The sequence below is a fragment of the Pleurodeles waltl genome, chromosome 8, assembly GCF_031143425.1.
Source record: "Pleurodeles waltl isolate 20211129_DDA chromosome 8, aPleWal1.hap1.20221129, whole genome shotgun sequence".
Taxonomy (NCBI): domain Eukaryota; kingdom Metazoa; phylum Chordata; class Amphibia; order Caudata; family Salamandridae; genus Pleurodeles; species Pleurodeles waltl.
The window spans coordinates 1,283,774,182-1,283,792,557 of record NC_090447.1 but is presented as its reverse complement, the minus strand read 5'-3'; the positions used below and the strand labels follow the sequence as shown (position 1 = coordinate 1,283,792,557).

The following is an 18,376-nucleotide window of genomic DNA, read 5'->3' as shown; positions in this document are numbered from 1 at the left end:
CATAAATATTCTAATACTTACTTTGGGCCTGGTATCCATGACATACATGTAGCGATTGACAGGGTTGGCTTTACTGATTGCCTGCAGCATATTTTCATCCTCTAAACACCTAGCACTGAAACCAGACAGAGGCTGACTACACCGGCAAATTGCAGCCTGCAAACACAAAAAGAAAAATATAATTTAAGAAAAAGAATCACACAAGAAAGGACAGTATTACAACTGCATGTTCTGATGCATTCATAATTACATATACACTTTAGTTAAGATGTTTTGGCTATACACAAGGTTATTTACAACAGTACACAATATGAGAGCAAACCCCTTATGATAATATGGTGCTCATTATACGTTCTCTGGGAAAATTAATTTAGCAATATTGCATCTGGAATTACTGATACTTTGGAGTACAGTAATTACAAGGTATAGTAACATTACTGCATTGTTACAAGTTAACCCTTGGTATGGTAAATTACAGGTAAATCAAAGTTGGGGCACCACTTTCTGCATATTTATACTTCATTGTGAGTACTTTACTAGGAAACATTTCTCTTTCTTTTACCTGGTAGAATTTGTCTGGGAATTAACCTGAAGGTGCAAGTTTTTCTGCACAATGTTTATCTGGCTGGGAACTCAAGTTACTGGTTAAACTGGGATTTACACAAAACCTGCCATGAGTACATACGTATTTAGAGGTTGAGGAACAGCACGCAGTCTGTTCACAAGGAGTTCTACATCAGTTACACATTGCAAAAAGGATGGAGCATAAACAGGAGCAATAGTGCAGATTTTTTGCTGTTCTAGATACTTGTTTAGAAGTAGGTTATAATCTCTTGTTTAAAAGAGGGGAAAACTGATTTCATTCCTCATATTATTGTACGGCACAAATCCAGGATCAATAGTCCAATTGAGTTATCCTGCTCATCCACATGCGTCTCTACACCCCAAATTGAGACACTGACCCTGATGTAGTCCTGTAGCTGCAACTGCAGATATCCGATGATGTCATGTGTCTCTTGATCTTATCACTCTATCTTCTATCATGATATCACTACTTGTGAGAAGTTCACAATCTTTTTGCATATTGCCCCAAAAGATATCCCCCCAACTGAAGATTTTTTTGGGCACAGCTTTTTATCTGTAAGCATAAACACGTGGAGCTGACCGGAAGCAAAGTGAAACATCTTTGTAATGGTCAAACTAACCTCTACAAAGTCTTGGAGGATCTCAACCACTAAAAAGGAAACGCTACACAGAAAAACAATGTGTGTATGTGTAAAACAGAAACATTTACACGGGTTGATGGACTAGGGGTTCTCATGCAAGCTTTTGAGTTGCTTAGGCTTCTTCAATGTTCCCCCTCTCCTTACTCTTTGCATCAAACATTAAGGGGTAGTGTTGTTCCTTGTGGGCTCCCACTCTGAGCAGCACTTACATGTACTGATGGCCACAGAAGCTATTCTCTCTGCTTATGCGTGCTGCAGCACATAAACAGCTCTCGCTTTCACCAGCAGCACAGGCTGCTGCTTCTTGGTTGCTCTTAACCCTACCTTCACTGTTGGATGCAACAGGAACATTGGAATCTTACAGGCAAGGACTCTGGTCTCAGAGCAAAAGCTCCCATCCAATCAGGAGCATCTAATGGCCCCAGAGACATTACGGCTTCCATGGGCAGCAGACACCAGTCCCCGTAAGGGCACCCTTGAGGGAGAATGTATTCCACAAGCTATGAGGGTAACCCCTACACAAGACAGTATTAACAGCCCTACAGACACACACAGTCGTCTATGATAAAAACTGCCTATTATTTTCAGGGGGCTGTGGAGGATGGATGGAGTCAGGGTGGTCTTGGAAAAGAGATTATACTTAATGCTAAGGTCCAATAACGGCAGAATGTCAAGAAAGAGGGAGGATAGAAACGAAGTGGTGAGGCCCTTTAAATAGCTATGTAAATCGAATCCACACCCCAAGAATGGGAGAACCTGGAAAAAAAAATGCCAGGGCAACTTTACATACTGCTGTGCCTCCAACAGTTAAAACACAGGGATTGATGATAAGCAGGTAACCAAAATCTGCCCAAACTGCTGAGGACAAGAAGATGACCCAAACATTGTGGTCTACTGATAAGCCAGAGAGGAGAAGGAAAGCATTCACTTAACAAGACAGCAGGCAATAAACTAAAAACAAACAAAAGGATGAATGTAGAAGTTAATGAAATAGTGCAAGAGATAGTTAGGGGTTGATCTTTATGGTATCCCACTTAGTGCTTGCTAGAAGAACAATCTGGCAGGGCCCCAGAAGACCACTTTGTGTGGCCTTTGGCACTGGTTCTACTTTGCAGTGCTCGCCCCTTCACACAGCTGAATTATCTCCACTAGGTACTTAAGTCACGGGCAGAAGAAACTAGGTAGAATCAGGAGACATTAGTTGCTAGATGTGACAAGTGGGACTGTTCTCAGACTTATCTGGAAGGACCGGCCCATTTTTTGCTCCAATTGAAGAGTTGATGGTGCTTGCTACTTGCCCAGGTGCAGGCTTGATGGACAACTGTGCAAGTGTGTGTTGAATGGTGGAAGATTGCGGAAGAGTTGCTACAGTGAACAATCACTGAGCAACGATCAACACCGAAAAGTTACTGAATGGTAGTGAGGCACAGGACTGCAGCGCTCACTGTGCCAGCATATGAAGGCGATGACGTGGGCACCCACAGAGCACAACAATAATAATTCTGTCACAGTACGACAATCATTTTGTCACTGGGACCTTCAAAGGTTAATATTAGCTACTCTGAAAATATCCCAAAATAACAAACAAAAAAGATGCATCACTGAGTGAGTCTAAATTATTTAAGTCAATAACACATGCACTCCCTGTTTTTTACTTATTTAGGGTTATTGAAGGGCAGTGAACGTCACAGTTAAGTTGCTTCAGAGTCAGCTGTGAAGGGGGTACAGGCTTATATAATTAGGAAAGACAAGATGGATTACTGAGACAGCAGTCGATTAAGGTCAGTGCTCACTGCAAGCAAAGCGTTAGTGTTAGATGGTAAACCCTTATTAGTAGGAGGCCCACTGGGGATAGTTTCAACCCCACCAGGGATGAGTGAACATGCAAAGCCTATGAAAGTCAGTATGAGGGTACGGAAATCACCTGGCTAGAAGGCAACATGTGCTTAATAATGTGAGATCACTTTAATAGACAAAGAAGAAGAAGCTTCAGAATTCCTACGAATTGCCTACAAATCTGAGACTTACTAGAAGGGTACTTCCAAGTGTGGTACATTGAGAATACCAAGAGGGACTGTTGTTCATACAATGCAGAATATTGAACTGAGATCTCTCTTTAATCAGGAGTCAGTAAAGAGCTTAATAAAGAGTCAATTTGGAGCTTGTGAAGAAGTGGTGATATTGGTTGTGCTATCTGAGGCCAGATACATGAGCCGAGCCGGAGAGAATGATTGTCAGGTCTTGAAGTTTCAAGATACCTTCTTTGGCAATTAAATGGAAAGGATGTAAAATAGTTTGGAGGAGATGTGACTTCAGCAATCACAAAGGTGAGGAAAGAATTCACTCAGACGGTGAAGCAACTGGTAACAGTTGCATTTGCTAGGGCAGTAAAGAAAAAAATACTGTCTAAGAAAGCAACTAGATTGTGTACTCTGTAGGAGAGGGAGAGAAAGACAGAATTGAAGGTACAGATGGAGAAGCCGGGGCTTCCTGGTGTGCTGCAGAGAACACCAAATGCTCAAATGATCAATAAGGAGGTCAAGAGAAAAGCTTGCCATTGGTCAGAAAGTTAAAGGAGGGAAGGAAAAAAAACATGATTTTCACAGGAATTAAACACAATCCATTGCTCATGTGGTGCTCATTGTGTCTTATTGGAGTTTCAAGACTAAACATCTGCTACCAAACAACACTTGAAGATTAACATCAAAACATCAAAGACTAAGGCCAGGGAGGGAACTTGAGGGTACTCGGGACCCCTCTACAGAATGGAGAGAATCCATTGAGAGGCTTCCTTCAAGGTTTTTTAAAATGAAAGATGAAGCCAGGGGTTATCACTAAACCAGTGGGAGCAGCTGGAGAACGAAACTCTTCTTTGACCTAAGCCCAGAGGACAAAAATAAAAAAATAAGAGCCGTCTGAAATAAATACCAGTCCCTTTTTGAAACCCTAGCTTCTATCCTCCACAGGTAGGCTGCACTTGACATGCAAGACAAAAATGTGCGCTTTTTGCTCACACAGAACTGCCACAGCCTTTTGTACATTTTTGAGCAAGATGGCAAGCTAGGCTCTGATCCAGGGGATGCAGGTTTGCCAAACAACTCAGCCGCTACTGAAAAAAATAATGTTTATTTGTCACTGTTCTCTTCTTTCAACAAACTCCATCTTCTTTACTGTATAGTAAGTGGGAAGTGACTTTAAAAGTGCTAAGATTCTATTTTAGGAATGAAGAAAGTGAAACGTATAAAGAAATATATAAAGAAATACTGTGGTCATTCAAAAAAAGGGATGCAATCATAGGACGTGTAGGTGTGGCACAGTGAGCTGCATGTCTGAGGTTTCTCCCTGAGCTCCAGGTTGTTGCCAGATTGGTGTCTGGAGTCTTCCGGCTTAAGTTACTGTGCCAAGGTTGGCATCAGCAGGAGTCAGAGGCGACAAAGGGACATCTACTAGATTCAGTTGGTTCCACAGAGGTACGCTTTATCCTAAGAGTAGTTCAGGTGACTGTGCAACCACTGCCATCTCCATGTTTGCCGCACTCAAGAAAGCAGCTCCGACCTTGCTCGCTAGCTCGCTCAAAGAGAGATGTCACCAGGCTCTGGAATCAGAGACTCGGAAGGAGGGCAGTAAACTTTATTAGGTGGAGCAGGCTGTACCAGCAATTGTGACTGGGGTGGCTCCAATCGGATCTTCCTTTGAAAGCACGGTGTACACAGAAGGGGCACTTCATCTGACCTCTCAATGGACAGGGCTTGATTTTCCCCCTTCTCTGAAAAAAATACAGGTTTAGAGAGCGGTAATTCTGGGATAGAGGTCTGCATACGGAGCAATCAGCACCAACCTTATGTATCTAATTGACTGGAATGGTGTGAAAATCTACTTCCTGATGTAGTTCTGGTTGGATGAATTTAGGGGGCTCACAATATGCCTTCACTCTTTCTTGTGCTGATGGTGAACATAGGACTTGCAAGGCTGGGATGATATGCTCTGTGCATTTTAGCCCAAAGATTATGCAGGCATAAGGTTATAGACTCTGAGGCATGTTAAGCACTGCCGCAGGGAAGCCTTGATAGATAGCATTATTTTAGTTGAGGTGGGGAATTACAGTGGTCAGGGTTACTGTGGGAGGCAGCAAGGGGTGACCCTCTAATTAAGTGTACAGGGACGTTTGCACTACTGATCAATCCGGTATCTTGGGGAAGAGTAGTGGAATGTGGAACCATGTAGATTTCATCCACATGATGATGTATGACTAATGAAATGTGACAGTTGCTGTTGGGAGACTTCTGGAGGTGGTGCTGTGGATGGAGCTTTTTGATATGGAGTAAATGTATATCAACAACTTATTAATCTATTTTTCTTTAATGGATTATCACATTTTGGGGACGAGGAAAATTCTTTATTTCTGAAGCTTCCACACCGCAAATCTCATGTTCTACCATTTTCATTGAGGATTTACTTCAACAACAAAAACTCTACGCAAGATGGGTGGGATTGAAGCTGAGATTGCATTAAGGGAGGACCGACTACTCGACTCACATCTCATACCTGGTGCTCGATTATGGATGTATTTCTCAAACTGTAGTACGCAGAAGCTAGGCTGTGCCATTACCAGCAGGTGCCATCACTCATGAGCTTCTGACGCAAGACTACAGTGAAGGTGCGAGCAAGTGGGAGCGCGAGATACAGTGAGGGTGCAAGTGCAAGCATGACCATGGGACCGTGCATCAGATCCCTGAGGCAGTCACTACTTGTCGTGCTTTGTGCATCCCGGTTACATAAGCTTGTATGCTATGCCACACACAGCGGCTATCTATGTTTGGTACCAACTGGATCTAGAGATGCCCTCTAAATACTGTATTTAGGGGGCACTAGGGGAAGTGCCTGTAAGGACTTCTGAGGCTCCACCGCCTCATCAGAAAACACTGGAAGTATGGAGAAGAGTGTTTAGCTTTGAGTGTTTCCAGTACACTGGAAGACATTGAAGTGTTCTGGTGTGCGTTTAAGAGCTCCTATGTTTATGCTGGTTTGTGATTGTGGGTGGAGGCGGTGGTGGCCATCATTAAAGACCAGGGGAGGGGGTAAGGGGCAGTTACCGCTTCACACGCCAATCTCTTAGTTTCTATATATTACAGCGCACTTAAACCCTAATCATGTTGGGACTGTACAAAGGGGACTACCTGTCCCAGCAGACCACGGAGTAGACGGCATGGATCCTGGAGCTACATACCGCATTCTGTTCATCTGCTTCCGGGCCCATTGGAGCCCGTCGGAAGTGACAGGGCTAGGCTGGGCCACCTTCTGACACATTTGGCTGCATTTAAAGCCAGTACTTCATGTCCTGCTGGTGTTGCTGCTGAGAGGAGGGGCCACAACAATGCAAATAAGGCGTTCGCCTGCACCCCACCACGCCTGTGAGAGGCTGGGCTGCTCCCTTTTTGTCTGCATTCAAAGGTACTGGTGTTTTTTTACTTTGTCTTCTCCTTGCTCCGGGGTTTTGACTAAAAGATTCATCAGCCCTCTTGCTATTGGGAAACACAGAGGTACTCCTTTGATACCTACGTTTGGCACCACTTTAAATGGTTTCTTGGAGTGGGCAGTGCGAGTGATCAGTGGGAGTGATCAGCAAGGAAATCGAACTGGCAGAGCGGCATCTATGCTTGTCCTCCCTACCTGACTGAGTCTTTGCAGACTCCGTCCGAGGTAATTATGGCTGATATAGGGCTCTGACCCACTCAAGCAAGCTGAGAGAATTGGTGCTTCATACACTCCAACTGGTCCTACTTGTCCTGGCATTACCACAGTTGTAAGCCTGTTCGTCATTCTGAGGGGACACAACCCAAGCCAAAACACTTGTCAACGGGGGCATAACAAAGACTCAAGAGAGGGTAAAGGAAGAGAGTAGAGGGGGGCCCAAACTTAGAGGCAATGTCCCAGACCCTAGACATTATTGCAAAGCCCAGGTTCAGTCCTTAATAGCAACATGAGTAAAGCAGGGAAGAAAGCACTTGATCTAGTTGAGGAGATTTGCATGTGTGTTAACATCTTTCACGCGCATGCACATTGGGGCCGATTGTAGCCCGCCTTGAGAAAATCGAGGAAGCGTTGACCAGCCTGAGCCTTGCTTTTGTGGAATATCGCTCTGCAGGGCTACAGCCATCTGGTGCTGGGCACCCTCTTCCAACCACAGCCCCAACCACCCTGTCACAAGTACCGCGGATATGACTAGCACTTCTTCTGGGCGGGTTGACCAATTAAGAGGGGGCGGGCGTGAACTTGCGGGGAGTGTGCTCAGTTCCCAAAGCAGACTGGATGGGGAAGATGGGGCTACAGAGTCAATTAACAGGCCTTGTGACTCGATGAGCAATAGATCTGGACATATTCAAGAACCCATGCTCTCGAAGCTCCCCACACTACAACTACCCCTCATCCCCCACGCAATCCCCTATGATGATCTTGAAAGGTGCCGTCCCCCCTTCTTTGAGGTATAACATACAAGAGGACCATGAAGCCAAATGGTTTGATGTCAACTGTACTAAGGCCCATAATCAGCTGTTGAACGCTCTTAAAGAAGTCCCTAGGAATTTGGAACTGGTGCGCAGTTACAGGACTGCATAGAAGATGGCTTTAAGGGCCCGGAAGAAAACCATTAGTGAGGAAGCTTATCACTCCTAAATGCAGGCAAGTGAACTAAAGTATAGTAAAGCCTTCTGGATGATGGTGAATTATAAATATTTTGAGAAATCGCAGGAATCTGGGCTCGACATGTGATTCCACCAGAAGACTAGGGTGCACATTGTACTCATTTTTATTCTGACCCCATCTCTAGGGAGAGTTTAACCCCTGCTGATGTAAATCCAATTCAAGCATCCCCAGGTTTCTCTTCGTCTTCACAGCTCAAGATTGAAAGGAGTGAGGTAATATCAGCAATAGTTAGTTCCTCTATGGGGAAAGCTCCCAGGCTGGATGAGATACTGTCTGACCTTTTTAAGGCAAACATACTGCTATGGGCTCTGTTTCTGATGAATGTTTTTAAGACCATACCAGTAATGGGTCCACAAACCCTGGTCCCATGCAACCATTATACCTATCTTCAAAAAAGGCTCTGAGCGAAACTGGCAGCGCAACCGACCTATACCACTGATTAACTCAATTGCCAAGATAAAGGGAAGAATCTTGCTCTAGTGCTTGCAAATTTGGGCAAATTAGCATAATTTGCTCTCGGAGCTCCAATTTGATTTTCGCCCTTACTTAGGGACAGCTAAGCAGTGCCCCCAACTTATACCTTCTAATAAGTAAATATACTGTACAACGAAGGGTAAGCTACACTTAGCATTCATGGATTTGAGTTCAGCTTTTGAGTCTGTAAACAGAACCAAGCTATGGAGAATTATATTAAATCTCAGGGAAGACCTAAATGTTGAGAACTTCATATAGAGATGACTGCCAGTGTGAGGCATGAACTGAGTGGGGTGGGTGTGAGGGGGGGTGGAGGGGCCGGGGTGGCAGGCAGGGCAACTGAACCTTTTAAACTTGCTAGAGGTTTACGCCAGGGATGTGTCTTGGCCCCGTTTTTCTTCTCTATGTATGTAAATGGCTTACAAGAGCAACTACTGGACCTTCGTGTTGATCGTCCATAATTAGGAGATTGCAGTATTCCGACATGGATTCATGCCCATGATACATTATTGAAAGCCAGGATGGCAATTGGCTTACAGCAACTGTTTGACCGATTTTGCACTTTTATGGCTAGTTTTGATCTCCTGGTCAATCAGGCAGAAACTCATGGAGCTTTTTTTGGATCCAGAAAGAAGGAAAGCATTGCCTTAAGGGGGAATAATAAAGTTAGCATTGTTTTCACATTCTCCTATCTTAGGATACCATTTGATGAGAAACTTACTTGGGGTCCACTGAAGACTATTAGGGCTGCTGTTCTTGCAAAAACCAGAGAGGTGTTTTTCAATTTAGCTATTAGGGCCACTGTTCTTGCAAAAACCACTACAGGGGTGGTTTTCAATTTTGCTACGAGACTAGGAAAGATGCCCATTAGAGAGCTTTCGACTATATAGAAAGCAAAATGCTATACAGACACCAGTTATGGGGCTGGTGTTTGGGGATTTAGTGACCAAATTGGGTTGGAGAGGATCGAGAATGGCTTTATTAAGAGGTTATTGGCTGTCCCAAAATACACTAGCTCCTTCATTTGTCACTCTGAAACCAGGCTAGTGTTTATTAGTGATTTTATAAAGATGCAGCCACTCCTTTTATCATTAAGATCTGGACAAAGAGCCAAACCTCTTTAATGGGCCGTTCTTACTGCCTAAAGCTAGATCAATATCTGAAAATCCCCTGGATTTGGGACAGTCATGATACTTGTATTAGCCTGGACTTGGAAGACCTTTTTAACACCCCAGGAAAATTTAAGGCTAGTTTTCAGAATACTTTGAAGGCAATGTTTTAGCCAATTGCATAGACAATAGATTGAGAATGGAAGCAGGTAAGCTCACTGTTCAGACATACGCCAAAAGTTGCACTTCTAATAGTATTGAGCCATCTTTAAGCAGGGTTAGCAAATTGCATCATAGCAGGCCTTGAAAAACCATAAAAATGTTACTAGACCTGCAGGCCGAGAAGCTTGAATAATCTACTGAACCTAACTGTAATGTACTTGTCCTGGAAATGGGTCTCAAATTGTGCGATCCCAAGCACATATAATATTTTACAGTCACTTTTTCTTCATTCTCACATATGAGTGCACCTTCGAATATGTGAGTTCAGCATTTCTGCCGTAAAAAAAAATCTTCTTTTGTTTGATTAAATACACTAAACGTTTGCTCCATGTATAATAAATCTAGCCCACATATAGGGTACACATGATCCATGCATGACTTGCCTCTTAGTTTACTAACAGCTTTGCCATCAGGGCATGAGTGTTTCTCAGTTTATGTTTAAACACTCACTTTTAATAAGTATGTTACTAAAGCATGATGTGGTAGCTCACCATCGTTTACAGTCAGTACATTTCCAAGAAATGTCCAAAAACCATCCCACTGACTTGCAGCTTTACTGACAAAACTATATAGTGTATTAACATTAATCTGTGTTAATTAGGGATCAGAAAACATAGTTATCATTTACACATCACCAAGTAAAGTGTTGTGACTTTTTTCCCAATCCTATTAAAATATTTTTTTCATCACACAGAAGTACAAAAAATGGTCTTTCGCAGCTACTATATATTTTGAAATGTTTGTAAACTTGACTTATTTATGTAAATGTTGTGTGTTAGGAAAAACCTGATACCAAAAGCCTTTCATTTCACACAGGTCAGACAGTTCACCTTACAAAACCTGAACTCTGCAGTCACAAGGAAAAGTATTTCCATTGCAAGAAGACAAACTGAGTTTTGACCTCTGTCTCTGAAAACAGAGCAAATGTGACAAGAATAAGATTTAAAGGCATCTTAATTGCCAATTGAGTTTCTGAATTAACAGAACACCTGTTCTTTGACCACTCCCAGAAGGGGCGAGTAGGTTCTAAAAATAGCTCAAACTCATAAAATCTGACCTGCCATAGCAAGTGGTCAAGTAGATTTTTCAAACCCTGCATAGGTTCCTGCTAGTGAGGTTAAGATTGAATACTGTGCATTTTCTAGTGGCCTATCCTATGCTGTGGTCCTACATTGCTAATTTAGCCTGTGTCCTGTGATAGTTGCTACGTAGAAAGAACATTGTACTTTTTTTGTAAATACTATCTATGATTCAGAAAGTTGCTCATTTTACCGTTTTTTTTTTTTTAACATGGGCGAATATTAGATACTGTAGGGCTGCTTCAGCATTTTTACAGTCACTGACACTGGCGAGGATCTGCTTCTTAACTGCAACCTATATTCAACGTGCTATATGGCATAAGGCATCACTTTTATTGTGATTAACTTTTTTAATTATGATTAAATAAGTATTTTCTACTGAATGCTTTTAAATGTGTTATTGTTTTTACGATCATTTTATGATGACATGGTGACTGAATAAGGAATGTCAAAAGTGAAAGTGAATTTCTTCTTGAGAACAGAATGTATTGCGCTATAAAGTGTCTTATGTAGGTATAAAAAGGGAAATGTGTGGTACCTTGGGGAAGAATAGTGGAACGTGTAACCATGTTGATTCCATCCACATGTTAATATATGACTAATGGAATGTCACGATTGACAGTTGCTGTTGGGACACTGTTGGAGGTGGTGCTGTGGAGGGAGCTTTTTGATATGAAGTAAACTTATAGCAACAATGTATCAATCTACTTCTCTTTATTGGATTACCACAGCTTTTTTGTGTCAGTAATATAGGGGGCGTCGTGATTATCCAACTGAAAAGCAATATCAAGAAATGGAGAACAGCTAGCCTGCCATGTAATTTGGGTTGTGGCTGGAAGTATCAAAAGGCAATAAAAGTTCAATCAGTATTGGGGCGCAGAAAGTCAACAATATTGGGAGCAGATCTTTCCTAAGGACCTGGCTATGAATAATTCCACCCCTACGTTCCGGAAGTTGTTAAGTGTGTGGTGCGTTTCCAGGCACGCGGAGCGCTGCAGCCAACGAAGGACTCAACTGTTGTTACGTGGGCGTTCTGACATATCGCTATACGTCGGCTGAGTAGCTTTTCAGCGGAGGGGTCAGGGGTGACTGCACGCTTTCACCCGCTCAGTGATGTGATATGGTGGAGAGTGAGGATCTGGAGGTGTCATCGTTTCGAATGAGAAGGCATGTTTTAGAGCCCTCTGTTATAATGCGTGAATTCCATATTACATGCCTGTTGTGTTCACTAATAAATTATAATACCATTAAATAAAAAAATAACATTTTCACCGTTCCCCATATTAATGTTCTATTATAAAATAATCGTGTCAGCTTTGATCATCAATGTTGTTTTACTCACCAACGCCTCAAAGTGAAATCTAATCAGCTTCCACTAGGTGGCATATTCGTGCAATTAATATTTTTTTTCCTCGTTCATAATTTCAAATGGCCATTCACAAACACGGACAGCGCTTAATACCTGTATGTCACCCGCATTCCGGATATGAATTGCTCATAACACCTTAGACTGACTGTATAAAAATACAACGATAACCATCTTTGCAAAGGAACATACAGTAACGTCTCCATAACGAATTCTTTTCATTCAGCAGTCCTGTGCCTTATCCCTTGAATTCTGCAGGAACCAGAGGCTTCGATCATGCTTCTCTTTCTATGCTTTATATTTTTTCCAGCAGCCAATAATAGTAAAGTTAACAAAAAAACATATCAGTCATATGATCAACCAAAAAGGTGACCCTACATATATAATACTATCTGACATAACTCCTCTTCTTTCTTTGCTGCTCCGCAGCCAGTTAAGTACTTCCTCATTACACTTTTTATGGAATGTTATTTTGATATGCAAATGTGGATTTGTTTATGCCGTTAAGCCGTTTCTTTTCTTTGTTCTCTCTGATATGCTTTAAACTGTGAGTGCGCGCGCCGGCAAGGGCGATTCCGCTGCACGCGGAACATTTTCTTTACCGACTGGTAGAGGCGGTTGTCCCCCTCCGAGCAAGGGGCTTGCCGCCTACGCCTCTCATTAAGTGGAGAGGGAATTGTGGGAGCCCGGGCGACGCAATCTTCGATCGCGTCTTCCTCTTTCCATTGCCTACATCTGGATTGGACCGCGCATGCGCGACCCGGATCACGGCTCTTTTTAAACACGGAGACGATCGCATTCGGCAGAGACACCGCAGGCTACACGCTCCTGGGGACGCCCTGCCTAGACAGAGTTTAGCAGGGCTGTAAAATCGTTCAGAGGCCCTGCCCAGAGCTTTACTAAGGACATTCTTCCTCCACGTCCTACTCTTTACCTTGTCTGGCTGATATTTTGGGGTATTAAGAAAAGTTTACTTTTCTGCTCCTGTGCTCCCCCTGACTACCCCTCTTGGTGCCTGAATATTCTATTTAAGAAATCATACTGGTGATTCAATATATTTTCTCTTTTAACATCAGATAACAATACCTCTACAGTGTTTGATGACTATCAAGAAGGAGATGGCAATTATTACTATGAGGAGGAACACTCAGGGCCATTTGAGCAAAATCTGGTCCACGCCTTGGACGCAGGAGTGCAGCAAACTGTGAATGACGCTTTAGTGAAAGCCATTGCCCTCTTCAAACACCATCTCTATGCCTTTGCACAGCAGCAGGAATGGCTGCCCTCTCCTTCTGCTGACGTGCCAAAGTCAAAACAAAACAAGGGACCACATTCAGTGGGCTTTGAAAAATTGGCAGCATCTCTGGCAACTGACCACGCCTATAGCGCCCCTTCTAGCTCCCGTGCTGACAAAGACACAGATGACCCCGACTCAGCAGCATCTCAGAGCTCAGATCAAGAAGTCACCCCGGGTTGGGCAAACAAAAGAACAGGCACGCCATCTAGAGTCCCGTAAGCAACCTAAAGTTCTTACTTTTGAGCCTGGGGATATCTTACACCCTAGATCCACTACTTGGGTTCCCCCACAAGACAGGGCGGATTACGTTTCAGCCTATATTTGCCAAGACTTTGACAAAGAAGTGTGGGCGCAGCCATGGTCGGAATGCACAAGACCCAACCTACCGGACAGGGTGACAGCACCCCAGAGGTGGACCCCACCATTGGGACTTACCTTAAGAAATTCACCAAGGATCCAAAGAAGGGGCTAGATCAGGCATGGAGATCATATCAATACAAGCTATTAGGCATGTCAGGTCCGTTGACCAAGATCTTCGAAATGGCCTACCATTCCAAGGAATCAAAGATACCTATTGATGCAGAAAGTTTGGTGGGATGGGCCCAACGGGCCATATGCCAGCTAGGAAATGCAAACTGCGCTTTTTCTAGCGAACCCCGCAGATCAATTCTGATGAAATTGGACCCTAAGCTGACTGATCTAGCCTCCTCAGAGGCGGGACCTTCGGCACAGGGTCTCCTCATTGGGGCACCTTTTCCAAAAGAACTCTTGCGACCTACTCCAACCTGGATAAAGCTCAAGGATCCATTAAAAAGTCGTCCGCCCACTTAACAGGGCCGGTTGCTTGAGGGGGCGAGCGTTCGGCCGAAGATATTAACAGGGCTCACAGAGAGATTACTACCAAAGAGGTAGAGGTGGTTACCAAGATCAATCCACCACTTTCTACCCTTTCAGAACCCGCAACTCCAGAGGTCGTTTCCGAAAAGGGCTATTTCAGGGGCAGCCAGGGCTCCTTGCAAGACCCTAGTACCACAGGTAAGAATAATTTCTTTATGTAGGAGGCTGGACTGGCTTGTAGTGAGTACCAAGGGGTACTTACACCTTGCACCAGGCCCAGGTATCCCTTATTAGTGTATAGGGTGTCTAGCAGCTTAGGCTGATAGATAATGGTAGCTTAGCAGAGCAGCTTAGGCTGAACTAGGAGAAGAGTGAAGCTCCTACAGTACCACTAGTGTCATATGCACAATATCATAAGAAAACACAATACACAGATATACTAAAAATAAAGGTACTTTATTTTTATGACAATATGCCAAAGTATCTCAGTGAGTACCCTCAGTATGAGGATAGCAAATATACACAAGATATATGTACACAATACCAAAAATATGCAGTATAGTATTAGAAAACAGTGCAAACAATGTATAGTTACAATAGGATGCAATGGGGACACATAGGGATAGGGGCAACACAAACTATATACTCCAAAAGTGGAATGCGAACCACGAATGGACCCCAAGCCTATGTGACCTTGTAGAGGGTCGCTGGGACTGTAAGAAAACAGTAAGGGTTAGAAAAATAGCCCACCCCAAGACCCTGAAAAGTGAGTGCAAAGTGCACTAAAGTTCCCCAAAGAGCACAGAAGTCGTGATAGGGGAATTCTGCAGGAAAGACCAAAACCAGCAATGCAACAACGATGGATTTCCAGACGAGGGTACCTGTGGAACAAGGGGGACCAAGTCCAAAAGTCACGACCAAGTCGAGAGTGGGCAGATGCCCAGGAAATGCCAGCTGTGGGTGCGAAGAAGCTGCTACAGGACAGTAGAAGCTGAGGATTCTACAAGGGCTAGAAACTTCCCCTTTGGAGGATAGATGTCCCACGCCGTGGAGAGTCGTGCAGAAGTGTTCTCCTGCGGAAAGACCGTAAACAAGCCTTGCTAGCTGCAAAGCTCGCGGTTGGGGTTTTTGGGTGCTGCTGTGGCCCAGGAGGGACCAGGATGTCGCCAATTGCGTCAGGGGACAGAGGGAGTGCCCAACAAGACAAGGAGCCCTCTCAGAAGCAGGCAGCACCCGCAGAAGTGCCGGAACAGGCACTACGAAGTGGAGTGAAACGGTGCTCACCCGAAGTTGCACAAAGGAGTCCCACGCCGCCGGAGGACAACTCAGGAGGTTGTGCAATGCAGGTTAGAGTGCCGTGGACCCAGGCTTGGCTGTGCACAAAGGATTCCCTCGGAAAGTGAACAGGAGCCGGAGTAGCTGCAAAACACACGGTTCCCAGCAATGCAGTCTGGCGTGGGGAGGCAAGGACCTACCTCCACCAAACTTGGACTGAAGAGTCACTGGACTGTGGGAGTCACTTGGACAGAGTTGCTGGATTCAAGGGACCTCGCTCGTTGTGCTGAGAGGAGACCCAGAGGACCGGTGATGCAGTTCTTTGGTGCCTGCGGTTGCAGGGGGACGATTCCGTCGACCTACGGGAGATTTCTTCGGAGCTTCTACTGCAGAGAGGAGGCAGACTACCCCCACAGCATGCACCACCAGGAAAACAGTCGAGAAGGCGGCAGGATCAGTGTTACAGAGTTGCAGTAGTCGTCTTCGCTACTTTGTTGCAGTTTTGCAGGCTTCCAGCGCGGTCAGCAGTCGATTCCTTGGCAGAAGGTGAAGAGAGAGATGCAGAGGAACTTGGATGAGCTCTTGCATTCGTTATCTAAGGAATTCCCCAAAGCAGAGACCCTAAATAGCCAGAAAAGAGGGTTTGGCTACTTAGGAGAGAGGATAGGCTAGCAACACCTGAAGGAGCCTATCAGAAGGAGTCTCTGACGTCACCTGCTGGCCCTGGCCACTCAGAGCAGTCCAGTGTGCCAGCAGCACCTCTGTTTCCAAGATGGCAGAGGTCTGGAGCACACTGGAGGAGCTCTGGGCACCTCCCAGGGGAGGTGCAGGTCAGGGGAGTGGTCACTCCCCTTTCCTTTGTCCAGTTTCGCGCCAGAGCAGGGCTGAGGGGTCCCTGAACCGGTGTAGACTGGCTTATGCAGAAATGGGCACCATCTGTGCCCATGAAAGCATTTCCAGAGGCTGGGGGGAGGCTACTCCTCCCCTGCCTTAACACCTTTTTCCAAAGGGAGAGGGTGTAACACCCTCTCTCTGAGGAAGTCCTTTGTTCTGCCATCCTGGGCCAAGCCTGGCTGGACCCCAGGAGGGCAGAAACCTGTCTTAGGGGTTGGCAGCAGCAGCAGCTGCAGTGAAACCCCTGAAAAGGCAGTTTGGCAGTACCCGGGTCTGTGCTACAGACCCGTGGGATCATGGGATTGTGCCAACAATGCCAGGATGGCATAGAGGGGGCAATTCCATGATCATAGACATGTTACATGGCCATATTCGGAGTTACCATTGTGAAGCTACACATAGGTATTGACCTATGTGTAGTGCACGCGTGTAATGGTGTCCCCGCACTCACAAAGTGCGGGGAATTTGCCCTGAACAATGTGGGGGCACCTTGGCTAGTGCCAGGGTGCCCACACACTAAGTAACTTAGCACCCAACCTTTACCAGGTAAAGGTTAGACATATAGGTGACTTATAAGTTACTTAAGTGCAGTGGTAAATGGCTGTGAAATAACGTGGACGTTATTTCACTCAGGCTGCAGTGGCAGGCCTGTGTAAGAATTGTCAGAGCTCCCTATGGGTGGCAAAAGAAATGCTGCAGCCCATAGGGATCTCCTGGAACCCCAATACCCTGGGTACCTCAGTACCATATACTAGGGAATTATAAGGGTGTTCCAGTATGCCAATGTAAATTGGTGAAATTGGTCACTAGCCTGTTAGTGACAATTTGGAAAGAAATGAGAGAGCATAACCACTGAGGTTCTGGATAGCAGAGCCTCAGTGAGACAGTTAGTCATAACACAGGTAACACATTCAGGGCACACTTATGAACACTGGGGCCCTGGTTGGCAGGGTCCCAGTGACACATACAACTAAAACAAAATATATACAGTGAAAAATGGGGGTAACATGCCAGGCAAGATGGTACTTTCCTACACTTTATCAGAGGTATGTCGGGGGGGAGGTAGGGAACACAAGTGTTTCTTCACAAATGGTGCAGAACATCACAAGACCCATTGGTTCTGGAGACTGTGCAGGGTTTCAAACTGGAGTTTTACGAGACACCAGTACAACTCAATCCCCCTCATGCAATGTATTTTCCTATCACGAGCAGGGCTTTATAAACTTAGCAATTGAGACACTAATAGAAAAAGATGCCATACAGAAGACAATTCTACACCCGCGTGGTGTTACCAGCTGCATTTTCCTAGTCGAAAAGAAGGGAGAAGGATCAAGATTGGCCCTCAACCTTTGAGATTTCAATCATTGGATACTCTACTGTCATTTCAAGATGGAAGCTAGCCACCTTTTAAGAAACATCCTCTAAGAAGGAGATTGAATGGTTTGTTTAGATCTAAAAGATGCTTATCTGACCATACCTATTTTTACTCCACAACGTCACTTTCTTCAGGTTTTATGAAACAATGTGTGTTATGAGTTCAAGGTCCTTCTCTTCGGACTCTCCTCCGCACCATGATGATTCACAAAAGTTATGAGGACGGTGGAAGAGTCTCTAAGATCCCAAGGGGTTCGCCTCATTATTTCCATGGATGACATTATCATCATGTCCCAGTACCCTCAGAGGACCATAACTCACCTGGAATGGACGATTGTTCTGCTCCAGGAGTTAGGGTTTATTATCAACAACCAGATAGCCGTCTTGATCCCATCCCAATGCCTGAATTTTCTGGGTTTTCAGATAGATTCTCAATCCACTCAACTAACCCTCCCACCTCACAAGGTGAAGAATATTAAGAAGGAGTTGAAATCAGTTTTGTCCAACACAACCACATCCTT

At 44.6% G+C, this 18,376-nt stretch overlaps 1 protein-coding gene across 3 annotated transcripts in view; it reads right to left on the bottom strand.

Annotated features, from left to right (window-relative positions):
- Nucleotides 1–18,376, bottom strand: part of MTMR6 (myotubularin related protein 6) — a 256,696-nt gene that overhangs the window by 107,426 nt on the left and 130,894 nt on the right. For all 3 annotated transcript variants that reach the window (XM_069202235.1, XM_069202237.1, XM_069202236.1), the window contains exon 6: nucleotides 22–156. In XM_069202235.1, coding sequence (XP_069058336.1) covers nucleotides 22–156 — 135 coding nt within the window. The remainder of the gene's footprint in view (nucleotides 1–21; nucleotides 157–18,376) is intronic.